The 14,765-nt window shown below is 38.5% G+C and overlaps 2 protein-coding genes across 2 annotated transcripts; one reads left to right on the top strand and one right to left on the bottom strand.

The window, feature by feature from the left end:
• The first annotated feature begins 509 nt into the window (after nt 1-509).
• Nucleotides 510-1,108, top strand: LOC115688031 (uncharacterized). Its single transcript, XM_030613755.2, has one exon. The coding sequence runs from the start codon at nt 725-727 to the stop codon at nt 1,091-1,093; it is 369 nt and encodes a 122-aa protein (XP_030469615.1). The 5' UTR covers nt 510-724; the 3' UTR covers nt 1,094-1,108.
• Nucleotides 1,109-4,155: 3,047 nt separating this feature from the next.
• LOC115688032 (uncharacterized) lies at nt 4,156-4,684 on the bottom strand. Its single transcript, XM_030613756.2, has one exon. The coding sequence runs from the start codon at nt 4,624-4,626 to the stop codon at nt 4,327-4,329; it is 300 nt and encodes a 99-aa protein (XP_030469616.1). The 5' UTR covers nt 4,627-4,684; the 3' UTR covers nt 4,156-4,326.
• Nucleotides 4,685-14,765: the final 10,081 nt, after the last annotated feature.

Consider the following 14,765-nt stretch of genomic DNA (forward strand, 5'->3'; position numbering starts at 1 on the left):
GATTCAAGCTCTTTCCCAACACTAAACATCACTTGATTTTCTTTGAATTTTGGCAGCATTCCCAAATATGGTCAACCTCTCGGTTGAATGCCCATACCACATCAAACTGGTCTAGCCATCTAGAAAAATAGTTTGCAAATATATTATTATTATTATTTTTTATTATATAGTTTCTGAACAGATACACAAAGGGGGGCTTGAGCTTCAAGCTTGTTCAGTAGCTGAGCCGTTTGACGTTGTCGCCAGCTCGCCATGCTATTTCATTTGCGGTCACGCTCATGCATGAGGAAGATTATATTATGAATAGGTCTTCTAGCACAAAAAAATATTATGAATAGGTCAGTCAAAAAAGTCGTCTCAGGTGGGACCCACTCTCCCCATCGTCCTACGTGTCACCCCGTCTCTCTCTCTCTCTCTCTCTCTCTCTCTCTCTCTCTCTCTCCCTCTCGATTGTTCACTGCTTATCAATCTTTGTCCTACATCGCCCTACGTGTCACCTCTCTCTCTCTCATTCTCTCTCTGCTAATTGCTTACTCTTTCTCCATCTTTATCCTCTCTCTAACCAAGTCATGAATCTTGACCTTGTCTTCCTCTCATTCGCCACCCAAACGCACATATATATCCATACACATCCACGCACTCACCGAAACAGAGAACAATAACTTGTTCAACATCGCTTCAATCTTCTCTCACCAGAAGCTGACACTTTGCTGATATTTCAAGGATGGGAAACTGTTGCAGAGCTGAGTCTTCGTCGTCGTCGTCGTCGTCGTCCATGATCTGGGCCGGCGAGGATTGGAACTCGCTCCGTAGTGATGGAGGAGAGAGCAAGAGGCTTCTTGGCGATGCTGATGGAAAGAGGGTTTCTTCTTCCTCTTCTTCTTCGCGGCGGAGAGAGATCAAGATCAAGATCAGTAAGAAGGAGCTGGAGAAGTTGGTGGAGAAGATCGAGGCTCAAGGACTGTCTCTAGAGCAAGTCTTGCCTCTTCTGATTAACAAGAACTGCTTTGATCGTCGTCAGTCGAGTTTCGCGAAGCGCGGCGGTCATTGTTCATGGAAGCCGGCTTTGCAGAGCATTCCGGAGGCCAACTAAAAGAAGTTTTCTCATTCTTTTGTTCTTCGTATGTACATGGGACAAGGCATAGATTTTGGTTTATATTTTCCGATGTATGACGATTTTTGTAGAAGTAGTTACATAATTTCCTCTAATCCTAGGTTATGGTAGGTTTGTGAAAATGTACTTTTACACGATATGTGTGTTAATGTTACACATGATTCAATTGGGAGATATTTATTTGCATTTAAAGACTTATACTTGTAACTAGAAAGGATAAATCATAGTGTTGTAGTTTCTTCTTTCACTTCAGCTTGATTGAGTGTTGTATCTACTCCATACGAAGAGCTAGCCGCAAATAATCCACGAATCAATCGGAGAATTATCGAATTATAATCGCTCAACCGCCCGACCGTTGCACAGTCCCGGTGCATACAAACCCACACAGTATTTAGTCTCATATAATTACTTGATAAAATAAATCACGGATAATTACCTCACCGCTTTCAAACACTCACCTTCCGTAAGACGAGCAATCCAAATTGGTTATTGAGTGAAATCCTTGAAGACGAAGTTCTGATATTCAAATGGCTTGTGGTCTTCTTTTGTACTGCTACAGAACAACTAAAAAACAAAACCATCTCTTGAAGTAAATATATGCCACGAACCCACGTTGAAGCCGACTTCACCAAGATATCTTGCACAGGAACAAGAGTCCAATTTGAACTTGGAAACAACGGCAAAACCAAGCGTCCAAGAAACCTCGTACTTTCCTGTTCGGGCTTTGACATTCCTTAATTTGGGTCTGGTTTCGAATATCAGCTAAAAACTCGATACATATATGTTAACAGTGGAGATGATGGTGGGAGTTGCAGGTGATTTTATGGGAATGCGGCATGATGGAAGGTGGAAATAGAGGAGGCGATATCAGTAGCTATCCTGCGACAGCGGACGTGGTTAAAGGTGTTTTTCGATGGAGCAATGGCTTAGGAATGGTGGTTCGTCTGTGCCTCATATATCGCTCTGATCGTGCGTGTAACATATTGTGCATTACGACAAGATAAAAAAACGCTGTAGCGCGTGTTTGTTAAATATGTCTTGAATTTTATGTACTTGGTCCGGTTCATCATCCGACCCGACATATTTTTGTGCGACCCAAAAGTGGAGAAAAAATTGAGATTTAGTTCGTGACGCGGAGGGTTGGGCCGATAGGCCCAACTCAGAGCAAGCGAACCGGTCCGCCCAAGCTAGAGCAAGCGAACAAATATCTCGGGGGGTTCAGGGGCCATGCCCCCGAGGAAATTTTTTGGGGAGCCCTATTTATACTGTGGCTAGGTTTTTTCATTGATTAAGAGATATTTTCGTTTTGGGAGAGATTTGTGAGCCGTGAGGTTTTGTTAAGTCGTTTTTTTGACTTCTGAAAACTGTACTCTCTTTGATTATAGTGTAATCTTGTTTTGCCTCGCCCGTGGACATAAATCACCTTGTGATCGAACCACGTAAATCCTTGTGTTCTGTATTTGTTTTTCCGCGTTTGTTTCGAACAGTGTTTGTGACAACCAAAATCTCAAATAGTGTAAGAGTGCAAAGAGGTGTTCCAACAACCCTGTCTTCAAAGATGAGACAATGAACTTGAAGATTGGTCACTAACATAAGAGATGGTCATCCTGCATATCCTATACAGTTCATATTACGATGCAATCTCAAGCTTCCCTTGATTCGATGTGAATTTTTTCCGGATTTGATCTCGGAGCTCTGGTACTAACAATACCACGAGATCTCTATCAAGCCATCTTCGATCCAGACCATGTGCGAGTACATAAATAATTCCCAATTTGCTTGCAAAGAAGTATCGGAATACCATAAATCGATATAGTGATAAAAAGCCTAAAGAGCTACCATGTTAAGGTTTCTTATAGGGAACGTTTCGTGTAACTTCTTCAACCTTTCTTAATTCATAAGATGAATGAGGAGGTACTTCGATAGTCTATTCTAAGGTGGGTAAGGTTCTATCCATGCCACCCGCAAGGCAACGATTGAGATCGCACTATCAAAGGCCCTAGAATATATTCTGCATTGATATAGAAGTAAGCCTTATTTCATTGAAATGTCTCAATCCATAATTACAAGGCCGTAGAATACATATGTGTCGTCATGCTTCGTTGTTTTGAGAAATTGAGGTAGCAGGTTTAGTCCTGTTCTTTCAGTCCTCTAATGTAGAGTTTCGCGAATTCATCCTCACATCTTCTTCTCCATGTGATCGAGTCGTCATGTACGTTCGAGTTCTTCCACCACTTCCCGCTAGTAGCTCCTTCAACTCGCTCACACGGCGACGGAAAGCAATGTGAAAGTCATCAACTTTTCATGGCGCACAGCAGAGGCAACATGGGCTTGGCGGCCTAGTGGCCTCAATCTGCCCGTAGTGAAAAAAGGGCAGACCTAGGTAAGCAATTTCCTTTTGAGTTCGGCCGTCCTACCGAGTCCTTTTTATTTTTTATTGGGGACTGGTTTGGAGAAGAATTTCTATACCCGGTACTTGATCCGGCCCGTTCATTGATGAGATCTAGCCTCTCCTACACCATCTTTGGGGAGGTTAACCATTTCCCCTCCTTGCTTCCTCTCCCCTTTCCACCATATGGAGGGGAAAAAAGAAAAAGGACAAAGGAAAGATGATGATCTGCCTTGGAAGATGGCAACTAAGAACAGATACGCAATTTGACTTGGAGCTGAGCAGGAGGCCGAACGTGAAGCTACTACTATGATCAATCTCATCCACACGTTGTAAGCTGTTATTATCAATCTCATTCAATTCCGGCATATCGAAAGATTCAACAATCCTAGAAGTTAATAAACCGATTCGTTTACGTACTGAGTTGTTTGATTTCCATAGCGTGGGGAATTATTCAAATTAGTTTGGTTGTTTCTGCTTCTCTTTGGCACCTAATCGTTTGACTATTTGTCTCTGGGAATCACGCACTTCAATTCATTTCTCAACAACCAAGAATCGCAAGCAGAAAATGAAGATTTGAATTATAGCTTAATGAACTCATGATCTCGAAAAGTTCAGAACGAAACGAAACCTCGTCCTTGTTATGATTTCTATGCACTATACACTTTTCCTCCTTTTTCCTTTCTGCAAAGAAATGTAAAATTAGCAAACGCCACCCCCAAGATTCTACACAACATGAGACACTAAAACGAAAGGACACTTCTACGTGGTGGTTTTGCAAGAACAAGTTTAAAAGGTTGGAGGCTGATCAATAACTTGGTCTCTACTCTCTACAAGGCCAGACGAGAGCTTCCAAGCTCCTCAATTGACTCATGAGCTGCTTATAAACGGCGAGTCTCGCTTTCGAAATCATCAGTGCCATCCTCTTCCTCGACTTCTTCAACCGCCGCCCGATCTTCACCTTCAACCTGCACAACTTCACTCTCAGGAGCGAGGGCCTCCTCCGAGCATCAGCTTGCTCCAACACTTTGTAGATCAGGAACTGCGCTTTCCGTTGCTTTTTCTCTTCTGGGTCCTCGAAATCCATCCTTGTGTGTGCATAAGGCTTCTTCGAAAGAGCCATTACTGATTCTTGTATCGAGCTTTTTGGTTGAATTGGCAATAAAGAGGTTGAAGAGAAGGGAGTGTGCTTTGGAGGAGTTGAAACCAGGGATAAGAGACCAGCTGGTTTTTATAGAGTGCGTAGGAGCTAAACATTGCATCAGTTGATGAAGGGACAATGCATGTGCTCTAGTGTTCGTTAGGATAAATCATTGAATAAGTAGAGAAACAATGACTAAACTTGGCCTGAAAATCTTACAGCATTTGGGTTCTTAAATTTGACGTACTACTTGATTATAAGATAAAATTGATTTCGATTGGATAAATCAATGGAGACTCCACTTCAAAGACATTACGGGGTTCCTCAATAGGTACTCTTTTCATCTTCTGAGTTTCTTTAATGGGTTTAATTTTTCCGGATAAAGAGTAATGCCAGTTATAAAAAAAAAACCGATCTAAAAATTTGCTATCTTTATAGATAAAGCAAACTCTTATTTGGGTGTTAATACACATAATTCGTTTATTCAAATGCTTGCATGCAGTTTTTCGCATTGCTTAATATTCCAATTTCGCGTATCGGGTTTAAGATATCGATCATAGTTATCCACATTTACCAACAATATAAATACATGGAATCATAGGATTAAAATGAACTCATCAAATATTGTCAATGACACGTATAATATTGAATTGGAATAGCACGAATGTTGAGGAAACTATGAATACAATAGTCTCTAGGTCCTGGCCGGATCAAGACGGCACTCAATTTTTATTCTGTTTTTAAAAGTCTGTGCTGTCATTTATTTAATGTTGAATAATGTCGAACTAGTAGAGTTGGAAGCAAAGTCAAATGGGAGACATGGGGGCATGCCATCGATCTGTATATACAACACAAGGTTCATCATTTTATTGAAAATCATTAATAACAATGCTCAGAAGAACAAGATTTTCCAAATATGGTAGGAGAAAACCCGTCGAAAAAAAATATCTTCAAAATCTATTCTATTGAATTAGGCCAATCACCTGTCGAGAAATTATGATATTCATATGATCTATTTCTATAAATAAATATATATGTGTACAAGCTACTCATACATCTCTTTTAAAGTGATTGATTAGATCATCACATCATGAATAATGCATTACTCTATACATTTCTTTTCCCGATGCAAATCAAAATAATCTTATGACCGCTCTGCTTGTCAACTAGTTTATATGAATTGCCAAATCCTTGGGATAGTTAATGAGGTCCAACATCAACTAAGCAAGGATGCATTTGGCCCGGGCCACCTGCACCTACACTTAACAGAAACCTGCCTCATCTCCACAACATTTGACTACTAATTGTAGTCATTTGAGGGATATTGTAAAGTATATCAACTAGCTATTATTATTTGATCTTTGAAATTAGAAAAACCCATTATTAGATAAGTATTATAGTCTTTGTTTTCTATGGATCTCTTGGAATCAAGCATAGGTAGGCTAAACAAACAATATAGTTTGATGATGTTAGTCCAATTTAATGGACCATAAGTCATCACCTTCACAAGTTCAACCAACCTTGAGGGAAAGAGGCAATTGATGCACCTGTGTAGATTGAGCCGTCCTAATTAAGTTTCGCATTAAAAGGAAAAAAGGAGGAGTTTAGGTAAAACTATTTATAGGGTAGGGAAGGGACAGATCAAGCCAATCTCAGTTAATGAGACGTTTGTGTTACATTGCGCTCTATGAATGACTTAATAGATTTCGGTAAAATGAGTGCAGACAATATTTTGCTCGTCACATTATATATTGGTCTTTTAATTAACTCAAGATCTTTCCAATTGTAATATTTTCATTAGAATGAAAATTAAAATCGAATTGGAATTAGTTGAAGACAATATTCACGTGGCTCGTGGGGTACAAGAGTGAGTGGATGACTTCATTAATATACCTTATTAGACTAGCATTCATTAAAAAATTTAAACCCGTTGAAGTTTTCAGTAAACTGTATGTATTATTTTATTTCATCTCTCATCGATTATCCGAACGATACCCTAGGCGTGCATGGCCACAACATCGACAACCAAACGTTCAACATTAAACTACGCAAATCATTGAGGTTCACTTCATTCGTTTACCTTCCGAAACAATAGAACAGCCAAGAATAGTCAAATTGTCGGAGATACTCTCAAGTTGAAAATAAATAAATAAACAAACAAGGTCGACACCCTTTTGGAATATCTTTTGTCTTCCATTAACTAGAAAAACCGTCGCCGAATAAGTCTAGAAGAAATATAAAACTATATATATATAAAGTTAAACTGTCTTCTACCAGTTAGTTTGTTCGTGGGGTTTGTTGAAGGTCTCTGTTTTTTGGTAATGAACCAGTGAAGATCGAGTTTTTCTCCTTCTATTTTCCAATAAGAAAATGAGAAGACAACATGAAAAATGCATGCATCAGCCTCAACATTTAATTTTTGAGTGTCGTCAAAGGCACTCTTGCCACAAGTTGCGCCGCATATTAAAAATCATTATCATATCCTAGAACATACATTTTGCATCTCCCCGGCCTAAAAGGATCCACTTGCCTCATGCACAACCATAATCTAAACCCTAACCCGTTTCGCACTCTCTTTTCCTGCCCTTTTCTCTCTCGTCAGTCCTCACACACAACAATGTAGCGAACCATGATGTGAGAGCCATCACAGGGCCGAGCTATCGGTCGGTACCTAACCCTGGTGCGGACGACGAGACCCTCAACCGCCATCCACACCCCTTTCCCCACATCCCTACCTCTGTGTTTGGGGCGAGATCATTCGCCGCTCACAACGACAAGTAGCTCGGCCTCTGATCAAACTTGGTGGTCTTCACTGTTTAGATGTCGTCGCTCTTGCTGCCAAACTGACTAGTGTGGCTGTGGGGTTAGAGTTGCTGCCCTGTTTTCACTGGCGACCAAGAGCGAGAGTGACAAAGGGAGGGACGAAGCCGGAGGTGATCGAGAGCGAGAGTGACAAAGGGAGGTGAGGCCGCAAGATGAGTGAGGCAAGAGATGGAGATAGACGAAGAGGAAACTAGGTTTTGATCTGAAAACATAAAAATTAAATATATACATACATATATATATATGTACTGATCCAATGCGGGTGGACGGTTCCACAACTAGAACTGGGAACCGGATTAGTACTCACTGGTTCCAGTAAATTGGAATTGGACCAGTCCCTATGGGAACAGTCGATTCTAGGCCAATTCTGTCCGGTTCCGGGCGGTTCCCGGTTCTTCTGCATACCCCTAGTCACCGCTAGCTCAGGGCCATATCGAGGTCAAACGACTTGGTTCTGGCAAATTATGTGTGGGTGAGTGATATAACTCGTAAACCATTGTAAAAATTGAGTATGATGGTTGTAGGTTTTGAAATGTGAGAAGGGTATTTGATATAGGAAGTAAAACTCAGTATGATAATTGTTCGGTCCCCGTTAGTGTAACAAAAGTTTCACATACTGACCGCTCGATGATTGACATGTATACTTGAAAATAATAACGTAATCGAGTTCTTTTACAAGTCAATCATCCAACGGTGGGCGTGTAAATCAATTCTTCCATTGCTTATATAATACAACATGCCATAACAAGGTGTCTAGTTTGGTGTTCAAGTGGACATGTTAGCTTATGCATGATTGTAGACGTTACAAGACCAGTGGGTGGTTGAGTAAAAATGATGCGCCAAACACTTTGGGAATCTAGTGCAGAAGGTTTCCGTTTTTAATTAAACAGCGGATGGATTGATTCCATCGTTTAGCACGCACACTTCCCTTAAAAATAAGCCATGTCATCTTTTGAAATGACAAACTCAGCAATTAATCTTGAATTCATGAATTTTACTGATTCAAATAAATATATGTTTAATTACAAAGTAAAGTTGCAAATACAATGTGTAATATCATGATGTTTTTCCCTTACGAGGATTTGGAAAATTTGCTTGGCCTCCTATAATGGTCTCAACCACCCACAAATTTCTTGGTTTAAAAATTTGAAACCCTGTTTATGGTTGACGGGTGATGAATAGTATCCATCTATCTCTAACAATGGAGAAATGATGATTTAAAAAGTCACGTAACAATCATATCATTACATAAATCTCTCATACGTTCTAATTTTAAATTAAATATACTCCATTTTTAAACAATTCTATTGAATATAGTTAAAGCCACAGACGATGAGACTGTTCGCTTTTGCACTCGCCATCTGGCAATTCTCTTTGGCTTTATGCTAGCCACGTGGCATGATGCTTAGCACTGTGTTGCCACATGTCCCAATACCTTAGATGTCATCCTACACTCTTATATGTTAATTTCAGATGCTAATAACAGATAAAAGCCTATATTTGAACATCTAGGAGTAATTAAATTTAGTCAAAACAATTAATTTAGATTTAGAAAAAATAATTAAATCAAACTAAGAATATCATCAAGATGCATGTTCGATGTGTGAGATAAATATATGGTATACACTGTATTAATCTTCTTCTTCCTCTTCCTTTGATACATTGAAAGTTCTAAAACCTATTACGGAAATGTAGTTGCGACCTAAAACTTTCAATTTGTGCAATCAAATCTTATAACTTAGTCGATTTATGCAATCGAGTAACTCTCTTAATTTCGTCCAATTTGAGTGATGGAAATGCCGAGGTGGCATTTTTTTTATGTTCATAGGTTACACTTGACGAATGTTGCGGCGCCAACTAGGAGCCACATAAATAAAAAACTTGACAAATTAAAAAAATAATGGATAATACTACCAAAAATCTAATACATCCATGATACATTTACCCCAAACTAATTTCCATGTCAAAAAAAAATCTCAAACTTTAACACCCGTGACAAATCTACCCTCGTTAGTTTTTGTCCAATATCCCCGTTAAATTACTAACATGGAAACATACATGACAAGCGACTTGTCTGACGTGGATCTAACGTAGAAATTCAGCATAAATGGCTTTTTATATGACGTCCTTTTGGGGAAGCCAGATTTAAAGAAAATGAACTAGGATTGAGAATTAGGGCAAAATTGAATTTTCTCCTTCTCTCTCCCCCGTAAAATCACCAAAATCTTAGGGCAAAACTGAGCTAAAATTGGGGATATCAGCAGATATCCGAAACGCGAGGGAGTTCTTGTCTAGAAGGGAAGCTGCTGGAGATGGCAATGTCACCAGGGACGAGGACGACGTCGAGGCGGCTCGGAGGCAAATGTGGTGGCGAGAAGAATAGGGTTTGTTCGTGAATGGGGGTGTTAGGGCATGTGCGGGATTGAAATACGGTTGTCCTTCAAATAGGGATAGTTTGGTCTTTCGAAGCACTGAAATCTGATCCTCGACACAAGCATGTATTACCAAAACTAGAGAATGCAAAGCCGCAAGGATGTGAAATGAAGATGGTTTTTAGTATCTTCTCTGTGAAAATTTCCCTCGTCCCTTTCAACCTCTTGCGTAACTGGCCATCTTTTGTTCCTTTCACTGAAGAGTTCGATTCTCATTTGCAAATTCAATGTTGAGGTTTGAATGTTGGTATATAATCAATGTATGATGATGCTTCATGGCTTAATTCACTCTCCTTGACTTAGATCGAACATGACATATGGTTGTTCAGCTAATTCCATCAATTTTTCTAGGGGCTTGAATCACAGCATCCTTTCACTTCCCGTGGGCTTCATTCATTCTATGTCTAAGATTGCTAGCAAAAGAATTTAAAAATAAATATTAAAAAAATCCGACTACCCGATCTTGACATTTTGATAGGATAGATAATTTTTTCCACGTGAATTTAATTTGACACATTTAAAGAAGGAATTGAGTATTAACAATTTCAATTACTGAAAAAAAGTTCATTTTGTTGATTACGATAGTGATAGTAACATCAAATCCCAATTTTAGCAGCGATAATGTAGAAAATTGATGGTCGCGAAATTAATTGCTAGTTCATGTATGCAACTCGATCTATACGAAATTCACCAATAAAGAAAAGGATTAATATCACGAAAACCCTAAACTGGTACACATGTGATAATTTTACCCCAAACTAATTTTATTCATTTCCCCTTGTGTCTCTGGCGAGATCGTTTGCCGCTCACAACGACGAGTAGCTCGGTCTCTGGTCAAATTAAGTGGTCTTCACTGTTTAGGTGTCGTCACTCTTGCTGCCAAACTGACTAGTGTGACTGTGGGGTGAGAGTTGTTGCCCCGTTTTCATTGGCGATCGAGAGTGAGAGCGACAGAGGGAGGGACGAAGCCAGAGCCGATCGAGAGCGAGAGTGACAAAGGGAGGTGAGGCCGCAAGATGAGTGAGGCGAGAGATGGAGATAGACTAAGAGGAAACTAGGTTTTGATCTGAAAACATAAAAATTAAATACATATATATATATGTACTAATCCAATCCGAGTGGACGGTTCCATAACTGGAACCGGGAACCGGATTAGTACTCACTGGTTCCAGTAAATTGGAATCGGATCAGTCCCCATGTGAACAGTCGATTCTAGGCCAATTCTGTCCGGTTTCGGGCGGTTCCCAGTTCTTCTGCATACTCCCTAGTCACCGCTAGCTCAGGGCCATATCGAGGTCAAACGACTTGGTTCTGGCAAATTATGTGTGGGTGAGTGATATAACTCGTAAACCATTGTAAAAATTGTTTATGATGGTTGTAGGTTTTGAAATGCGAGAAGGGTATTTGATATAGGAAGTAAAACTCTCAGTATGATAATTGTTAGGTCCCCGTCAATGTAACAAAAGTTTCACATACTCACCGCTCGATGATTGACATGTATACTTGAAGATAATAACATAATCGAGTTCTTTCACACATCAATCATCCAACGGTGGTTGTGTAAATCAATTCTTCCATTGCTTATATAATACAACATGCAATAACAAGTGTCTAGCTTGGTGTTCAAGTGGACATTTTAGCTTAAGCATGATTGAAGACGTTACAAGACCAGCGGGTGGTTGACTAAGAATGATGCACCTAACACTTTTGGAATCTTGTGCACAAGGTTATCGTTTTTAATTAAACAGCGGATGGATTGATTCCATCGTTTAGCACGTACAGTTTCCTCAAAAAATAAGCCACGTCACCTTTTGAAATGACGAACTCAGCAATTATTCTTGAATTCATGAATTTTATTGATTCAAATAAATAATAGGTTTAATTGGAAACTAAAGCTGTAAATACACTCTTACCAAAAAAAAAAAAAGCTGTAAATACACATTTAAAGGAAAGAAAATGTATAAATGATATTTCTCTCTTATTTGGATTTCGATAAGGGATAATGACACAAATAGTCCATGAACTTTGACTTAATGTGCAATTTGGTCCCTGAACTTTTAATTTGTTCAATATAGTCCCTGAACTCTAACCTAATGTTCAATTTGGTCCCTGAACTTTTGATTTGTTCAATGTGGTCCCTGAACTTTTAATATGTGTTCAATTTAGTCCCTGAACTATATGAAAATGTTCAATATAGTCCCTGCACTTGAATTAACTGAAGGACTATATTGAACATTTTCAAATAGTTCAAGGACTAAATTGAACACATATTAAAAGTTCAGGGACCAAATTGAACATTAGGTTAAAGTTCAGGGACTACATTGAACAAATTAAAAGTTCAGGGACCAAATTGCACATTAGGTCAAAGTTTAGGGACTATTTGTGTCATTTTCCCTTTGGATAAATTGTTATACCTCCTATAATGATCTCATGTCGTCTAAAGTGGGATTTTATCTCTCCGTAGTGTAAAAGGAACGCAAGCCACTTTCAACCACAAATTTTTAGTTTAAAAAATTTGAAAACGTGCTCATGGTCGATAGGTTATGAATAATATCCTTCTATCTCTAACAATGAGGAAATGACAATTTAAAGTGTCACCTAACAATCGTATAATTACATAATTCTCTCATACATTCTAATTTAATATACCCTCTACTCAATAATTCTATTAAATATAACTAAAGCCGTGCATGATGATGGTGTTCGCTTGCCACGTGGCACTTCTCTTTAGCTCTATGCTAGTCGCGTGCCATGACACTTAGCACAATGTTGCCAAAAGTCCCCATAACCTTACTTGCCATTCTACACTCTTATATGTTAATCTCAAATGCTAATAATAGATAAAGCCTATATTTAAACATCTTCAAGATTCTATATGGAGTTAAATTTAGTCAAAACAATTAATTTAGATTTAGACAAAATAATCAAATCAAACTAAGAAAATGAAAGAGATGCGTTTTTTATGTATGATAAATAGATAGTATATATTGTATTAATATTCTTCTTCCTCCTCCTTTGATACATAGAAAGTTCAAAAACTTGTTATGAAAATGTAATTGCACCCTAAAACTTTCAATTTACACCATCATATCCTAAAACTTGTTCGATTTGTACTATCAAGTAACTTTGTTATCTTTGTCCAATTTAAATGATGGCAAATGCTCACATGACATTTTTTCTTTTGATGTTTTAGGGTTACACTTGACGAATTTTGCGGTGCCAACTAGGCGCAACATAAATAAAAATCTTGAAAAGTTAAAAAAAATTAAGGGATAATACCACCACAAATCCCAAACTGGTACACCCGTGATACATCTACCTCAAACTAATTTTTGTATCGCAAAAATCTCAAACTAGGATACCCGTGACCATCTACCTTCCGTTAGTTTCTGTCCAATGTCCTCGTTAATTTGCTGACATGGAACCACACGTGGCAAGCGATTTGTCCGACGTGGCAACATAAATGGCTTTTTAAATGAAATTCGTGTGGGGAAGCCAGATCTACTAGAAAATGAACTAAGATTGAGAATTATGGAAAAATTGAATCTGCTCATTCTCTCTCTCCCCTAAATCACCAAAATCTTAGGGCAAAACTGAGCTAAAATTAGGGATTTCAGCAGATATCCGAAACATGAGGGAGCTCTTGTCTAGAAGGGAAGCTGGGGGAGATGGCAATGTCACCAGGGACGAGGACGACGTGGAGGCGGCTCAGAGAAAAACGTGGTGGCGAGAAGAATAGGGATTGTTCGTGAATGGGGGTGTTAGGGCATGTGCAGGATTGAAATACGATTGTCCTTCAAATAGGGATAGTTTGGTCTTTCAAAGTCCTGAAATCTGATCCTCGACACAAACATGTGTTACCAAAACTAGAGAATGCAAAGCCGTAAGGATGTGAAATGAAGATGGTTTTCAGTATCTTCTCTGTGAAAATTTCCCTCCTCCCTTTCAACCTCTTGCGTAACTGGCCATCTTTTGTTCTTTCCCTGAAGAGTTCCATCATCATTTACATATTCAATGTCGAGGTTTGAATGGTGGTATGTAATCAATGTATGATGCTTCATGGCTTAATTCACTCTCCTTGACTTAGATCGAACATGACATATGGTTGTTCACCTAATTCCATCAATTTTTCTAGGGGCTTGAATCACAGCATTCTTACACTTCCCGTGGGCTTCATTCATTCTGTGTCTACGATTACTAGCAAAAGAATTTAAAAATAAATATTAAAAAAACCCGACTACCCGATCTTGACATTTTGATAGGATAGATAAATTTTTCCACGTGAATTTAATTTGACACGTTTAAAGAAGGAATTGAGTATTAACAATTTCGATTACTGAAAAAAAGTTCATTTTGTTGATTACGATAGTGATAGTAACATCAAATCCCAATTTTAGCAGCGATAATGTAGAAAATTGATGGTCGCGAAATTGATTGATAGTTTATGTATGCAGCTCGATCTATATGAAATTCACCAATAAAGAAAAGAGTTAATACCATGAAAAACCCTAAACTAGTACATCTGTGATAATTTTACCCCAAACTAATTTTTTGACCACCAAAAATCCTAAACTGGTACACCTGTGATAATTTTATTCTGCGGTAGTTTCCGTTAAATTTTACTATTAAATTGCTTTGTTAAATGACACCCGGTAGTTGACAGATATACCAGTTTTGGGTTTTACCCTCCATTTATCATAGGTGTACCAGTTTGTGATTTTTATTTACATTAATCTAATTTAACTGAAATTAACGGAGGGTAAATTTGTCACAAATGTATCAGTTTGGAGTTTTTTGTGATCAAAAAATTAGTTTGGGTTAAAATTGTCACATGTATATCAGTTTGGAATTTTTAGTAGTCAAAAA

This window comes from Syzygium oleosum, unplaced genomic scaffold, assembly GCF_021117445.2.
Source record: "Syzygium oleosum isolate NSW1041296 unplaced genomic scaffold, Sole_v2.1 Sole_v2.11, whole genome shotgun sequence".
NCBI lineage: Eukaryota > Viridiplantae > Streptophyta > Magnoliopsida > Myrtales > Myrtaceae > Syzygium > Syzygium oleosum.

Coding starts and splice junctions, on each gene's coding strand:
- LOC115688031 (XM_030613755.2), top strand. CDS start 725: ATGGGAAACTGTTGCAGAGCTGAGTCTTCGTCGTCGTCGTCGTCGTCG.
- LOC115688032 (XM_030613756.2), bottom strand. CDS start 4,626: ATGGCTCTTTCGAAGAAGCCTTATGCACACACAAGGATGGATTTCGAG.